This window comes from Sphaerodactylus townsendi, linkage group LG15, assembly GCF_021028975.2.
Source record: "Sphaerodactylus townsendi isolate TG3544 linkage group LG15, MPM_Stown_v2.3, whole genome shotgun sequence".
NCBI lineage: Eukaryota > Metazoa > Chordata > Lepidosauria > Squamata > Sphaerodactylidae > Sphaerodactylus > Sphaerodactylus townsendi.
This window is the reverse complement of record NC_059439.1, coordinates 20157751-20172971: the sequence shown is the minus strand read 5'-3', so window position 1 is coordinate 20172971 and position 15221 is coordinate 20157751. Positions and strand designations below refer to the sequence as shown.

The 15221-nt window shown below is 44.0% G+C and overlaps 1 protein-coding gene across 2 annotated transcripts in view; it reads right to left on the bottom strand.

The window, feature by feature from the left end:
• The window catches only part of LOC125444635, a 47952-nt gene that overhangs the window by 19053 nt on the left and 13678 nt on the right, over nucleotides 1-15221 (bottom strand). Inside the window, exons 2-5 of one of the 2 annotated variants that reach the window (XM_048517156.1) lie at nucleotides 10650-10938; nucleotides 8764-9621; nucleotides 6871-7095; nucleotides 6229-6355 (exon numbers count right to left, since the gene is read on the bottom strand). In XM_048517156.1, coding sequence (XP_048373113.1) covers nucleotides 6229-6355; nucleotides 6871-7095; nucleotides 8764-9621; nucleotides 10650-10938 — 1499 coding nt within the window. The remainder of the gene's footprint in view (nucleotides 1-6228; nucleotides 6356-6870; nucleotides 7096-8763; nucleotides 9622-10649; nucleotides 10939-15221) is intronic. The other variant, XM_048517157.1, reaches the window with a different exon arrangement.

Below are 15221 nucleotides of genomic sequence, written 5' to 3'. Positions count from 1 at the left end.
TAGGACTTGCTATAATGAGTTTAAATTATGGACAGAAAGATACCAGCTGGAAATTAGGAACTTTTTTTTTACAGTAACAGAGAAATTATTAATGCCCCGCCCCCGGAATGCCTGGCCACGCCCCCGTCATGCCCCGCCCAGCCCCATTGGCACTACGCCACTGTTTGAATCCCACCACCATGGGAACCTGTTACTAAAATTTTTGGATCCCACCGCTGACTATGTAGAAGTGTAGTGGAGTCTCTTTCGTTGGAGGTTTTTAAAGAGAGGCTGGATGGCCATCTGTCAGGAGTGCTTTGATTGTGTGTTCCTGCATTGCAAGTGGTTGGACTTGATGGTCCTTGGGGTCTCTTCGTATTCTATGATTCTATGATTCTACTTTTCACTCAACAAAATTCTGGGATTTGTTTCCAGCGGATATAGGGATGCCCTATTTAGATGGCTGTAAAAGGGGATTGCACAGATTCATGGAGGAGAGGTTTATCAGCTACTAGTCGCATCAGGACATTGCAAAAACTGAATGCTCATTCTCTGCGGCAACATCAGGGCAAGGCCTTGACCTCCATGCCCTCTTTTGTGGCCCTCCAGGGCAACCGGTTGGCCATTAGATGAAACAGGACATTGGACTAGATCAGGGGTGTCCAACACTAGTGCTTCAGATGTTCAAGGACTACAATTCCCATCAGGCCCTGCTGGCATCCTCAATTGGCCATGGGAATTGTAGTCCATGAACATCTGAAGCACCGGAGTTGGACATCCCTGGACAAGATGAACCACTGACCAGAAGGATCACAGCCACTCATGTCCTGTAGCATATAACGTCAAGTCCTTTCTAGACAATTATTGTTGTCTAGGTTGGCAATCCTACCCTTGAAGGGCACTTAGCCATTGCCATGGCCTTTAAAAAAAATTATCCCCAGGCAATCTCTCCTTTCTTAGGTCCCACTTTCCTCTCACTAATTAACTGAGCAGTGGAGGGCAAGAGTTGCAATTTCCCAGAGGTCCCTCATCTTAAGTGGGCAGATAGGCATTTTATTTTATTCTTGCTGGAATTCTACTTGAATAGTACAATCTGTTTCATGCCCTCAGAACTCAGTTCTATCATACCTGCCTTGTTTTTATACATTTATAGACCAGACAGAGATCTGCTTACAACACTAGGCAGACAGTGTTCCTATAGATGTAGAGAATGTTCCAAAATAGCTTAGTAGACGTGGATTGTGAGGGAAAACAATGTATTCCAACTTCACTGGGTTATTGGTCAGAAAACAAAAAAGGGCAAAATGAGGAGTATTTCTTGCTTGTAAAAGCCAAGTCACTCAATGTTCCAGAAACTAATATATCACCTCCTCAGAAACTTAATGTTTTTTTAAAAAAAACAGGGCTTCTACATACCATGTCCCAAGCCAGCCAGATCCCCATTCAGCAGATGAAAGTGACAAATGGGCATTTGGAATTCCATTTCTCTCTCCCCAACCCTGTATTTTTCCACACAAGAATTGCTGTTGTTCCATTCGCTCACCAAAGGCTGTAAAACAGGGTATAGTGGCATACCTCAACTCCAAATTTCTCAGCCACATCCTGAGAACTCAGGGTCCCTCCAAATAATGTGGATGTATCGGGAAAATTCATCACGACATACCGCTACATAAACAAAACACCCAATGGAACACACAGAGTAGTCAGTACAAAAATTAAAAGTAAAACCAGCTTTTCTTCTTCCGTTGCTCCTCGTCAGTTTCTGGCAGAACAGAGTGGACCGTACCACATCCATCTCAAATGACTTCTTTGTGTCAAAATTCGGTTCTGCCATTTTGTGCTGCATTTTCTCTCTTGTCAGGTAAGGGGGGATTGCCATCAAGTCACAAATGGCTCATGGTGACCCCATAACGTTTTCAACACAAGAGCCATCCAGAGGTGGTTGTGGTGGGTTTTCCGGGCTGTGTGGCCGTGGTCTGGTGGATCTTGTTCCTAACGTTTCGCCTGCATCTGTGGCTGGCATCTTCAGAGGCGTATCACAGAGGGAAGTCTGTTACACCCTGTGACCAGTGAGAAGGGACTGTTTTAGTGCAGTGTTGGTGAACCTTTTTATTTATTTTATTTATTTATTTATAATCAATTTTATATACCGCCCCCTCCCCCGAAGGGCTCTGGATGGTGAACAACACAATCATAACAGCAATAACATTAAAATCCCAATTAAAACAGCGGATTAAATAAAATTACAGCGGCATCCGACAAAAACTTCATAAAACGTAATACACCCACCCTGGAAACAGACCCAAAAAGCTGAGACTGAGTGCCCAAATTGAGACTGAGTGCCCAAATTGCAACACAAAACCCACTTATTTATCGCAAAGTGCCAACCTGGCAATTTAACCTGAATGCTGAGGTTTTCGTTTAGAAAAAACGGTTGGCTCCCTCTTCCTCCGCCCCACCTGCTCGAGCAGGGGCCAGGCTGCTCTAGCCTCCAGCAAGTCCTGCATGCACCGCTCTGTGCCTCTCAAGCATCTCTGCCTCCTCTGCACCACCTGCCCCCCTCGGGCAGCAACCACCTGGAGCACAGGCACCAGGCCCGCCAGCCAAGTCCTTCCTGCTCACCGCAGTGCGTGCACGTCATGCTCAGTGCCCCAGACCAGCCTAGATATATGTGTGTGTGGGGGGGGGGTGATTTTCCGCCCCCACATAACGAACTCTGTGTGCGCGTGCCCACAGAGAGGGCTCCGAGTGCCACCTCTGGCACCCGTGCCATAGGTTCGCCATCACTGTTTTAGTGGGAATGTCATCAGCCCTGTTTTGTTTTGGGTTTTTGCATAAAGATTTCAAACAGTTATACATGATGGCAGTCTCTGAATGTATGCATTTGGCACCATCTGGAGGGGATCAAGTGTGGTGAAGAATAGTTTATAGCATTTGTCTCCGTCTAATTGAATTTCCTCCAGACAGATTTTTTTTTACTCAAATTTGCCCAGCTCCCTTCCTTACAGTAGCCATACCATGGTTTTTCTACACAATCCTGTATTTCCCAGCATAGCCTTATCTGGAGGTCAAAGTGCCTTTACCTTTTCTTTTTCACATGCAGAAAAATTGATTGGATCAGCGTTCAAAGATATTTTCCAGAACAGGTTTCGAAAACACACTTCCCCACAGCCATGCCTTCTCTTCTCTTTTGTAAATGCCCAATGGGGTGACAAGGGTCAAGATACCCTACTTTCTATGTTAGGCTCTGATATCTCCAGTTGCCCATTCAGATAGCATGAGAGTTTCCGGTGTTTCAAGCCACCGCTTCCACTGTAAGGCTGAACATACTCAAACAAAGTCAACTTCATAAAAAAAGGAACAAACTTTATTGATCTGTGTCACCCTAGCTACAGGGTGCTGGAACTGAGGGTTCTTGCCCCCAGTTCCAGTATATATGAGGTGCGTGGGTGGGAAGTTCTCTGTAGCTGCAGGGACTGGAGGACTCAGAGAAACGAAAAAGAAACTTAGTGTAACCCATGCCATTTTAGTATTTTTTTGTTTTGTTGGATCTTAGGGCCCAGGGGATAAAAGCTCACTGAGCATGTGCAGTTGGTAAGCTTGCTTACATATTACCAACTGCAAGAGCCCCACCCTCCTCAATTGAACTGGCCTGCAGCAGGAGAAGGAAGGCCTACAGCTTAATTGAGGGAATGACTTATCTTTTTTACAGGTATGTGTTGGGCCCAATAAGAAAGGAAAGTATATTAGAATTTCCCCAATGTCATGGAAATATTAGCTTGTTAACTATGTAACCCTCCTCTATTGAACTGGTCTGCAGCAGGAGAAGGAAGGCCTACCGCTTAATTGAGGGAATGACTTATTTTTTTACAGGCCCAAATTGAGGGAAGACCTGCAGCAGCTACATCAGATGCAGAAGGCCAGATGAGAGAAAGAAGCCCTGCTTGATTAATAGTTTGGACTTTATTGCTATTCTTTCATTACTGGACACTGTCAGTGGTGGCAACTGTTCTGAGTGCTTTTTCTTAAAACAGCATTGAAGATTTTGTACCATTGCGTTGTGCTGTATATATATATTCACTATATGTTCACTATTATTTATCCTTAAATGATAGAAAGTTGTGTTAAGATTAAAAGTTTGTTTAATTTGTTCAAGCAATTTCATATTTGTTTGTTAAGCCACAGGGTGCTGTCATATATTATTTCCTAAGTCTCCAATGGAGATTGATGTGGCCAAGGATAAGTAGGTTACATTAGTCCTGACATCCACTGCCAACAACTCTAGGAAGGAATCAAGACGAAGACAGAAATTCAAGGCTTTTAGATGCTGCTATTTCTTTTTTTTAATAAGATTCTCCCTGTTGTTCAGGTCCGGTCTGACCAAAATAATGAAACATTTGGGAGTAAAAAAACAGAGCAGGACCCCACCACTGGAAGCCAGGATGGAGAAGATCTCCACAGCCACCATGTTTTTCCCTTTGGTGCTCAGGTAAGTCGGAACAAAGCAGAACCAAACGCTGCAAAAAATCACCATGCTGAAAGTTATCAGCTTGGCTTCATTGAAGTTGCCGGGCAACTTCCTGGCTAGGAAAGCCACAGTCAAGCTGGCCAAAGCCAAAAAGCCCATGTAACTCATTGCACAATAAAACATGAGGCTGGAGCCTTCATGACATGTGGCTACCATTTCTCCAGGGACGGAGCTGAAGTCAAGATATGGGAAGGGAGGCGATGTTCCCAGCCACACAGCACAAATGCCAACTTGAATGAAAGAGCAGATGACAACGATTGCATTTGCTAGTTGTTTCCCAACCCATTTCCTTATCCTGGTTCCTGGCTGGGTGGCTACAAAAGCCAGGATGACGATGATTGTTTTTGCCAAGACACAAGAAAGAGCCAAGGAGAACACAAGGCTGAACGTAGTTTGACGGAGGATGCAAACTACCTTCCCTGGCTGGCCAATGAACAGCAAGGGGGAGAGGAAGCTGAGCAACAGGAAGATTAGAAGAGCGTAGCTGAGAGTCCGGTTGTTGGCTCTGACGACGGGCGTCTCCTGGTTCTTTATGAAGATTCCTAGCACCGCTGCGGTCATCAGAGCAAAGAAAAGGCCCAAAGTAACCAAAACAATCCCCAGTTGTTCTTCAAAAGACAGGAAGCTTAGACTTTTGGGGATGCACTGGGTTTGGTCTTGGTTTGGATACTGATGTTCTGGGCACTTGTCGCAGTCATTCATGTCTGAAAAATTAAGGCACAGTTGTTGACTCCCCAATATATTTTCACATAGGAGCAGCAATGGCGTAGTGGTTAAGAGCAGGTGCATTCTAATCTGAAGGAACCAGGTTTGATTCCCCGCTCTGCCACTCAGCTGTGGAGGCTTAGTGGGGAATTCAGATTAGCTTGGGCACTCCCACACACGCCAGCTGGGGGACCTTGGGCTAGTCACAGCTTTGCAGAGCTCTCTCAGCCCCACCCACCTCACAGGGTGTTTGTTGTGAGGGGGGAAGGGAAAGGAGATTGTAAGCCCCTTTGAGTCTCCTACAGGAGAGAAAGGGGAGATATAAATCCAAACTGTTCTTCTTCTTCATAGGAGCAGCAGTGGCGTAGGAGGTTAAGAGCAGGTGCATTCTAATCTGGAGGAACCGGGTTTGATTCCCCGCTCTGCCACCTGAGCTGTGGAGGCTTATCTGGGGAATTCAGATCAGCCTGTGCACTCCCACACAAGCCAGCTGAGGGACCTTGGGCTAGTCACAGCTTTGCAGAGCTCTCTCAGCCCCACCCACCTCACAGGGTGTTTGTTGTGAGGGGGGAAGGGAAAGGAGATTGTATGCTCCTTTGAATCTCCTACAGGAGAGAAAGGGGGATATAAATCCAAACTCTTCTTCTTCTTCTTCTTCTTCTTCCTCATGTGTGCTATGCCCTTCAGAAATTGTCAGTGTGACTATGGGTTTCAAAGGGAATGAGAAGAAATCGTGGAGGACAGTTTCCCACTTAGCCACCCACCAACAGGACTAAATGGAGCCTCCATTTTCAGAGGCAGAAATCTTCTGAATACCAGTTGCTTAGAAGGGTGACAACTGGGCATGGTTGTGGCCTCTGTGCTCCTGCAGTGTGTCTTCTAGGGCATCAAGTTGGCCACTGTGGGAAACTGGATACTGGCTTGGTGAACCATATGTCTAATTCAGCAGGGCCTTCATTTGTTCACCTGGAAAAGTACCTGTGTAAGTGCAAAGGATCCAACACTTAGTTTCCTACCTTCCTGAGCAGAAATCTTCCCTTCTGAGCACGGAGCACAGTCAAAACAGCAAAATGGCTTCCCTTCTTGAACTTTTCTGCTAAAACCAGCACGGCAACGGTCTGTACACAGAGAACGGGGCACCACCTGACCATAATGAAAATGACATTTGGCATCCAAATAATTTTTTTTCAGAGATTTCATCTCATTGGGTGGTAGTCAACATGTGGCTATGGGAGAATGGATAATGGGACAGAGGAGGGCATTTTGACTGGCTACCTGACTATTTTAACTGGAGAGATTAAACTACAGACCTTCTTCATACAAAGCAGATGCTTTTCCACTGAGCCACAGCTATTAGATTTCACCCTGGCAAAACCAAACACTGCGTTACAGACATCTGTGGTGGCAACTCCATGGAATAATCCAATGGAATTGCTTTAAAAACTATTAGGAGCCATTTTATTTGCTCTCAGAGGACTCAAGCATGACCTGAAGAGCTCACCTGCTTGAACCTCCTATGCCAGGTAATCTTCTGTTCATCAAGAATTAAAGCCCATTCGCATAATCAAAAACTGAGCACTCTTCCATGTGATCAGACTTCCTCCATGAAGTTTCTCTGAGAGGTCAAATCCATCTAGGGCAGCCAGTGAAAATCTCACCTGCTTGAACTTGTTATGCCAGGTAATCTTCTGTTCATCAATACTGAACTGTTTCCCTGGAGAAGCCTGTGGATCCATCCTTCCAACTTTCACTCTTTGGAAGGACTGGTTGGGGAAAGTGACCCAGTTTATAATATCAAATCCCAACTGTAATTCTCCATTCCTGAAAAAGACGTGGTCCCCCATGGTGTTATTAAAGGAGATGTTCTTCAGGAAAGAGTGGAGCTAGGTCAAAAAACAAAAACAAATAAAAGCTAATGTGTTTGTAAGTTGTTCTGAGCAACTTAGAAGGATCATGAAGAGAACATCTGGAACACACTGAGGCAGGAGTCAGCAAACTTTTACCATTAAAGAGCCAAACCATGTTAAAATTCAGAGCAAGAGATCACCAAACAGACACTGTAAGAAAGCCCATTCGCGTAATCAAAAACTGAGCACTCCTCCATGTGATCAGGCTTGCTCCACAAAGTTTCTCTGAGAGATCAAATCCATCTAGGGCAGCCGGTGTGGGCTAGAGATTCACATGACCAATTGGGATATAGGAGAAACAGTTTCAAAATCCCTACTCTGCTATGGGATCTTGATGAGTGTCCTTAAACATAAGAACATAAGAACAAGCCAGCTGGATCAAACCAGAATCCATCTAGTCCAGCACTCTGCTACTCGCAGTGGCCCACCAGGTGCCTTTGGGAGCTCGCATGCAGGATGTGAAAGTAATGGTCTTCTGCTGCTGTTGCTCCTAAGCACCTGGTCTGCTAAGGCATTTGCAATCTCAGATCAAGGAGAATCAAGATTGGTAGCCATAGATCGACTTCTCCTCCATAAATCTGTCCAAGCCCCTTTTAAAGCTATCCAGGTTAGTGGCCATCACCACCTCCTGTGGCAGCATATTCCAAACACCAATCACACGTTGCGTGAAAAAAAGTTTCCTTTTATTAGTCCTAATTCTTCCCCCCAGAATTAGGACAGACAGACAGATAGACCAGTCCTGCACTCTCAGCCTAGCCCAGGGGTCTGCAACCTGTGGCTCTCCAGATGTTCATGGACTACAAATCCCATCAGCCCAATTGGCCATGCTGGCAGGGGCTGATGGGAATTGTAGTCCATGAACATCTGGAGAGCTGCAGGTTGCAGACCCCTGGCCTAGTCTACCTCATGGGCCCTTTCCGAACATGCAGAATAAAGCACTTTCAATCCACTTTAAATGCACTTTGCAGCTGGATTTTTCTGTGCAGAATAGCAAAATCCACTTGCAAACAATAGTGAAAGTGGATTGAAAGTGTGTTATTCTGCATCTGTGGGACACAGAGTAGTGGGGAGGATAAAATGGAAGAGAGACAAACAAACAATATTTTGAGCTGTTTTGACCCACTTTGGTATGAAAATTGGGAAATTTATTTATTTATTTATTTATTTTATTCCAATATCAAACCTATTTGAAGAATCATATCCTGCCTCTTAAAGGAAAAAAGGGCTCCGAGACAATGCCATCTTAAACAACATTTAACCAATAATTGACCATTAGTGTACAAAACAAGTTTAACAAGTAAAACACCATATATGTCATCAACTGCCCAATGCCTATTGAAACAGAGCAGACTGACAGACAGATAGCTGCTAGTCCAGGGTGAGATAACATTACTATAACTGTGAGATAGCTAGTCATCTTCTATAGGCCAGGAAAAACAGCAAGAGGAATTCTGGGACGAAGAGAAAACCCACAAACAGATACCACATTAAAGAGCCTCAGTTGCTGAAATGGTAGGGCAAGCAACACTGGAAATACTCAAGCAGAGTGCTTTTCCCCTTTAGGAGGCATTTTCAAACCACGGAATGTGTTTATTCCATGCACAGCCCTGACCTAATAGAGATGCATCTCTGAGGCGGCTTTACCTCCCATGGCTGAGTATTCTCAAGCAATATCCCATCTTCATGCACGGTTGCTTTGTCTCTGGCTCTGAGGGAATACATTCCATGGAAAGCATGTGCCACAGCATAGACAGCATTATAGATACTGTAGCTGTGGCCTGTCATGCTCATTTCAAAAATCAGTCTTGGAAGGGTCTCCAGCTTCTCTTCCCCGCTGCACATTTCCTCGCTCTTCTCGTCTTCAGGAGTCTGTGGCAGGAGACATCCAAAAGCCTGTTGCCAGAATTCCCTGACAAAACCATCTTGTTTAAACGAGTCGACGTTTCTGTGCTGAACAAACTTATGAAAGTCAAGCACGTCGTTTGTGTGAACTGCAAGAGAGAAGGCACCGTGGAAAACCTGGATGTCGGGCATTTTATAAAAGGTGTTTGAGGACAGATCCCACTGGGCCGTTGTAATCCACACTTTGTCAATGGGGATCCCGGTACTAAAGTCAATTGCGGCCAGCATCAGCTGTAGTCCAAAGGCTGACTGGACGTCACCATAGATGACTGTCACGTTGGTTTGGCTTTTGATCAGAACTGAAGATGCCTTACCCAGAATGCCTATAAATTCTGTAACTCCTGGAATAAAAGACACTTTGGGTGTTCTTCCCATAAAGGCAAAGCAGATGCCATTCTCGGAAAACTTTGGCAGCAAAGACTGCACAAACGCCTCCCCATAGTCATCATCCACAGCCAAAAGCCCAACCCACGTCCACCTGAAATGCTTCAGCAAAAGAACAATCCCAGTATACTGATGGGCTTCGCTGGAAACCATCTGGTAAACAGATGAGGACTGGGCCTTCCCCCTTGACACAGGAGCAAGGGATCCATATAGGAGCTAAAATAAAACACATTTTTAGGAGACTGAATAGAGTATCTCCAAACTGGTCATTAATTACTTCTCCCTAAATCTCCTTCAATAAAGTCCAAATTCATCTTACAAATATTTATGCATGAGCCCGTGGAACTGTTTTGTGATCTGATGAAGAAGAAGAAGAGTTTGGATTTATACCCCACCTCTCTCTCCTGTAAGGAGACTCAAGGTGGCTTACAAGATCCTTTCCCTTCCTCTCCCCACAACAGACATCTTGTGAGATAGGTGGGGCCTTCCGTTCATGCAGAATAATGCACTTTGAATCCACTTTCACAAATGTTTGCAAGTGGATGTTGTTATTTCGCATAGTAAAATCCAACTGCAAAGTGCACTGAAGCTGGTTTGAAAGTGCATTATTCTGCATGTGCAGAAGGGTGTGGGGAGAGGAAGAGGAAATGAGTTTGTAAGCCCTTTTGAGGGAGGGTATGAACCTAAAACTCTTCTGCTATTAATAGTATGAAATGCCACACATTTCTTCATCCATCTGAAATGTTTGGCAGCACCATGGCAGTTAAGTTATCACAGATTTGATATTTTCATATGTACTGGTATACTCAGATGTAAGTCTCATTCAATTCAATGAGACTTACTTCCTAGAAAGTATGCTGGATGGCATCTCCAGTGGAGGAAAACATCATTACATGTTTACAATTACATGTGTGATTTTTTTCCTGAGTTTACCATATTCACTTTCCATGTTAATTTGAGAGATCCATCCATTCCTTACAGCACTTTTCATGTGTCAGTGTGTAAGCTAGAACTGTCTATTAGCACCTGCTGAAAATGCACCTGACCCACCTGTAACCCTGGCCTGTATACCCTGCCTTATGAAATATTGGATAACACACCCCCAGAAAGAACATTTCTTCTTTGGTCTGGGTTTGTCAGTTTCTGTCTGTTTTTTGACTCTCTGAACTACCTGACTACTCCTTAAAAATAACACGAAAGAGAATAAGGGGTTACACGTGAAACTTTTATGTCCCATACACTACCTGTGGGATAAGGTAGATGCTTAGAATGGTTGCTATCTGGATGGAAGTTTCTGAATGCAAACCACCCACAACTGCCATCAGCTTCTGGCCACCACACCAGTAGTTGGGGACACTTTTATGCCGAGCAGACAGCAGTTTCAGGATGGCTTGATAAGTCATCCGTCCGTCCAAGTAGCTATCATAGACGTGCAGTCCCAGAGAGACATTTGGCAAAAGCATGGGGTTGTTGTTGATTTCCTTTATGGCAAGTGCCAAGGCCAAAACATGCTGATAGTGCTTCGTTGCCACACTGCAAGAGAAGTTATGCATTATGTCATGGAAATATTCTGCCCAGAATTAAACTATTTGTCAACAGCTTCTAAAATGTATTTCAATTGTAATTTACAGAACCAATTTCTGAATTGTAATGGGCTGGATCCAGCACAATCTCAGCCTTACTATAGCACGCAGCCCCACATCATTTTTCCCCACATAGGTCTTATTATCCCTAGCATAGCCATTGTGGGTGGTCAAAATCCTTTCCCGCCAACAGAAAAGCTGGTTGACTCCTCATATATCCACATGTTCAATTATCTAAAAGAATTCCAACAAATTTTCAGTATAATAAATCTGGCATGTTATTAAGACTCCAATAATTTATCAATTAAACTGCACTTTCTAGAAAGTTATCTACCTTCCTTAATACATGGCACTCAAAGGAACTCACATACATTCTCAAATGCTGGAATTCCCATTCTAATAAAGGACTAACAATAACCTCACAGCTATAAATGTGTGAAAAAAAAACAGGTTGTCACATATCATGAAAGCAAGCCTGGGAGAGCCACGCTTGTTTCAGTAAAAGCTGGGTTCTTTTCTCCAATAACTCCAACCAGCTGAGGTCTCAACGATTTTTACTGAAAAACAGAAATAAAAGAAATAAAACTTAAATGCAGTGAGAGATTGCTCAACTGGTTACATTACTTTTGGTTCTTTGTCCCCGTTCCGGGAACCCATGGCCCAGAGATGCTTCTCTGTCCACGTCCCAAGATGGAATTTTAAAACCTTTGTTTTCCCCTTCTCAGGAAAACTCTGTTCAGGCCATGAGGTAACTTAGGCCTTTGAAGTTTCGTCCTAGCATCTCTGCATAGTTTCCTGTCCTCCCTCCAGGAGATCAAAAGGCAAAGATGCTTTTCACAGTCATATGTGACTTCCCTTTACTGTAGCGATAGCATCTTCCATGACACGCCCCTTTTTGAGATGAAGTCTGTAAACTCCATGTTCACATACTTCAGCTTCCTAATAATACTGGTTGCATAATATCACATGTTTCTAGCTAATACATAGTTCAGCTAACTATTTTCCATCACATTGCAGTTTTACTTAAGTTTTCAATCCTTTATCTGTGATACGTTTCGATCTGTGTTACTATCAACAAACAGTTGCAACCTTTTCGGTCTCAAAAGAGAATTCTATTTTTAGAATTAACTAATGTCCTGTCTAAGAGCCCTGCAGCATAGAGTGGTAAGCTTCAGTTCTTGCGGGCAAAAGGTCTGTTCACAACCAGGTCTAATCATGATGTAAATCGGTTTCAGGCAGTAGACTCAGCCTTCCATCTTGCTGGGGTTAAAGTGCAGATGACTGGGGAAGGCAATGGAAAGCCACTCTGTAAACACAGTCTGCCTCGTAAACGCTGTGATGTGGCATCATCCCATGGGTCAGTAATGAAGCAGTGCTTTCCCTTCATTATCTTCTCTGTAACAGTGTAACTTGAACCCTAGCAGTTCGATCATGCCAGCTTTTCACTCAATCTTGCCTGATTCTCCAGCTTACTTCAGCCCCCATCCCCCACGGCTTTTATCCAGGCAAGTCCCACAATCCTCCAGCACAGCCTTTTTTTGGTGATCAAAAACAACCCCCTTCCTTTTTTCACCAGTGGGGAAGTTGGTTGGACCTAACTCCAGAGTATCTCATCCCAGCAGAAATTTCCTCTAACAAAGCATACCATACTACTGATTTTGAACACAAACATGATTGATTAAACCCAATGAAATCTGGTGAAGTGTTCACTTTCCCAGAGCATAAGGTGCTGAGAACCTGTGATGATCCTTGAGGATCTCCTGTTTTCAGAGAACCACGTGGCAGCTAATGGCTGTGCTGAATTGGCAGAACTTGAAATCAACAACCCAGCTGCAGTCCACCAGCTATCTATGGCGGCCCAAGAGATGTTTAATAAAGCCTTCTGTTTTCATGATCTGCCTGCTGTAATGCATGGCTTTGGGGCTGTATTTTGCTCATTGGGTCAAGGAAGAAGAAAAGAAAGAATGAATGTTACAAATAGACAGAAGCAGACAGAAATCCAAATCCATACAAACACAGAAAGAATGAATGTTACAAATAGACAGATGCAGACAGAAATCCAGATCCACACAAATACACAGCAGGACTACTGCTAAAGTAGTGTAAGCCATTTGAATGAAATACATTCCCAGGTTGATCTCACCTCACTATTAACCAGGTTTGTTTGTCAGCAACAAAGATCCAAAGAAATCCACTGTGGAGTCAAGCAATGACTAAAGCTACAATTCTATGGACACTTTTTCAGGGAATAAGCCCCAATTAATGACATGGAACATACTTCTGCATACACCTGCTTAGGATCGCTTCATTAGATCATCAATACCCATTTGAGCATGTTATTCAAATAAATGAAACTTCTTACACAGGGTGTTTTAAAAACAAGTTTTCAGGAAATCTGGTGAAATGTTCACTTTCCCAGAGCACAAGGAGCTGAGATGCAATCCCACCTATGATGATATCACCAGGTTCATAATAGTCGTGTGGTTGCTGGAGGGAAATCTTTGTGGCACACTTAACCACCTGTGTCACACAAATATCCTGCGGGATCGAGAGCAGCATCAGCAATAAGATTAGGAAGAGAAACATTTTCCTTCAGACACTGTCAAGCTTGGCCACTCGATGTTTCTTAGGATGTAAAAACAAATCATTCATGTGTTGAACGGCTTTTCAGAGAAACAGATCTAACGTAACCAAAATCCCAGGACAGCCAAAGAGTTATCAGCCCGACAGAACTCCTGGTCATGAATGCTCCAAAGGGATATTTATAGCAGATTCTGCATAGTCGGTGTATCACTGAGTAAGAAATAATTCCTCTCTCTAAAAACCCATGGAGGTTTTGGCACATGAGAAAGAAAATTGCTGTGATTTAGTTAACTACAGGGCAGGTCACTCTCTGGGGTCTTCAGATCTCTGTTGCTCTTGACAGAGCTGGAGAAACATTTTGTGAAGTCTCTCCACAACACATTTGTTGATTCACCAGGGGGAAAGGCCCCATTTTGTATTTGCCTTCAGGCTATTTCCAGAATTGTGTCAGAAAAACATTGCTGTGGAACCAGCCACTGTCCTAGCACTCCAGTCAGTAAAGTTTGATGCTTTTCTCCAGCCCAAGGAACTTTTCTTCACTGGAACAGCAATTTAAGATGGAGGAAGTGATACCCAGATAAGCCATAGCCAGACGGGGGGGAGGGGCATTTCTGAGTGCCTTATCAATCATAATCATGAGGGTCCAAAGGACAGCAACCAAAATGGTAAATGGTCTGGAATCCATGCCCGTCGAGGAGAGACTTAGGGAGCTGGGTATGTTTAGTTTGGTGAAGAGAAGGTTAAGAGGTGATATGATAGCCATGTTTAGATATTTGAAGGGATGTCATGTTAGTGAGGAAGCAAGCTTGTTTTCTGCTGCTCCAGAGACTATGACTAGGAGTCATGGGTTCAAGGTGAAGGAAAACAAATTCCACCTAAACATCAGGAAAAACTTCCTGACTGTCAGGGCTGTTCGACAGTGAAATGCACTACCTCAGAATGTGGTGGAGCCTCCTCCTTTGGAGGTTTTCAAACACAGGCTGGATGGACATCTATCAGGAGTGCTCCGATTATGTGTTCCTGCATTGCAGGAGGTTGGACTTGATGGCCCTTGGGGTCTCTTCCAACTGTATGATTCTATGATTCCATAGATAGCCCAGACTCATGGAGCAGAGAAAGGGTAAGATGGACGCCAATCTTAATTCAAGGGCTTTGACATCAAGAGGGTTTGCCTGGCACATGACATCAGTATTCCTCCTCTCAAATTAGACATGCATAGCTTCAGACAATGCCTCTCCTGAGAGCACAGCCACTCCAATCTGTTTCATAAAAGCCCAACCTTGAGAACATGCACCTGACTCCAGCTCCACAAAGAACTTTCAACTGCCCGCCCCCTGATTTCACCCTTTTCTCCTAAATAATACCTTAAACTTCCCGTCCAGCTATTAAGGGTCATCGGACTTTCAGACTTTCTTTGTTTTAACAAGTACACGCTCATCAATACTTGCAATTTCATTGTTTAATTTCATCGCATCGCCCAAAACTCATCAAATCTCAAGCGCTCCCAGGTCTTAATCCAGTCAAATCATTTTCCTCAGCATCATCTGTCCCAGGGACAGAACTTTGCTTTATTGCCAGAGGGTCAATTTTTTTGGTACATAACCCCCCCCCCCCCCCCATCCCAGGCAAATCACACTTGGATGTCCTCCT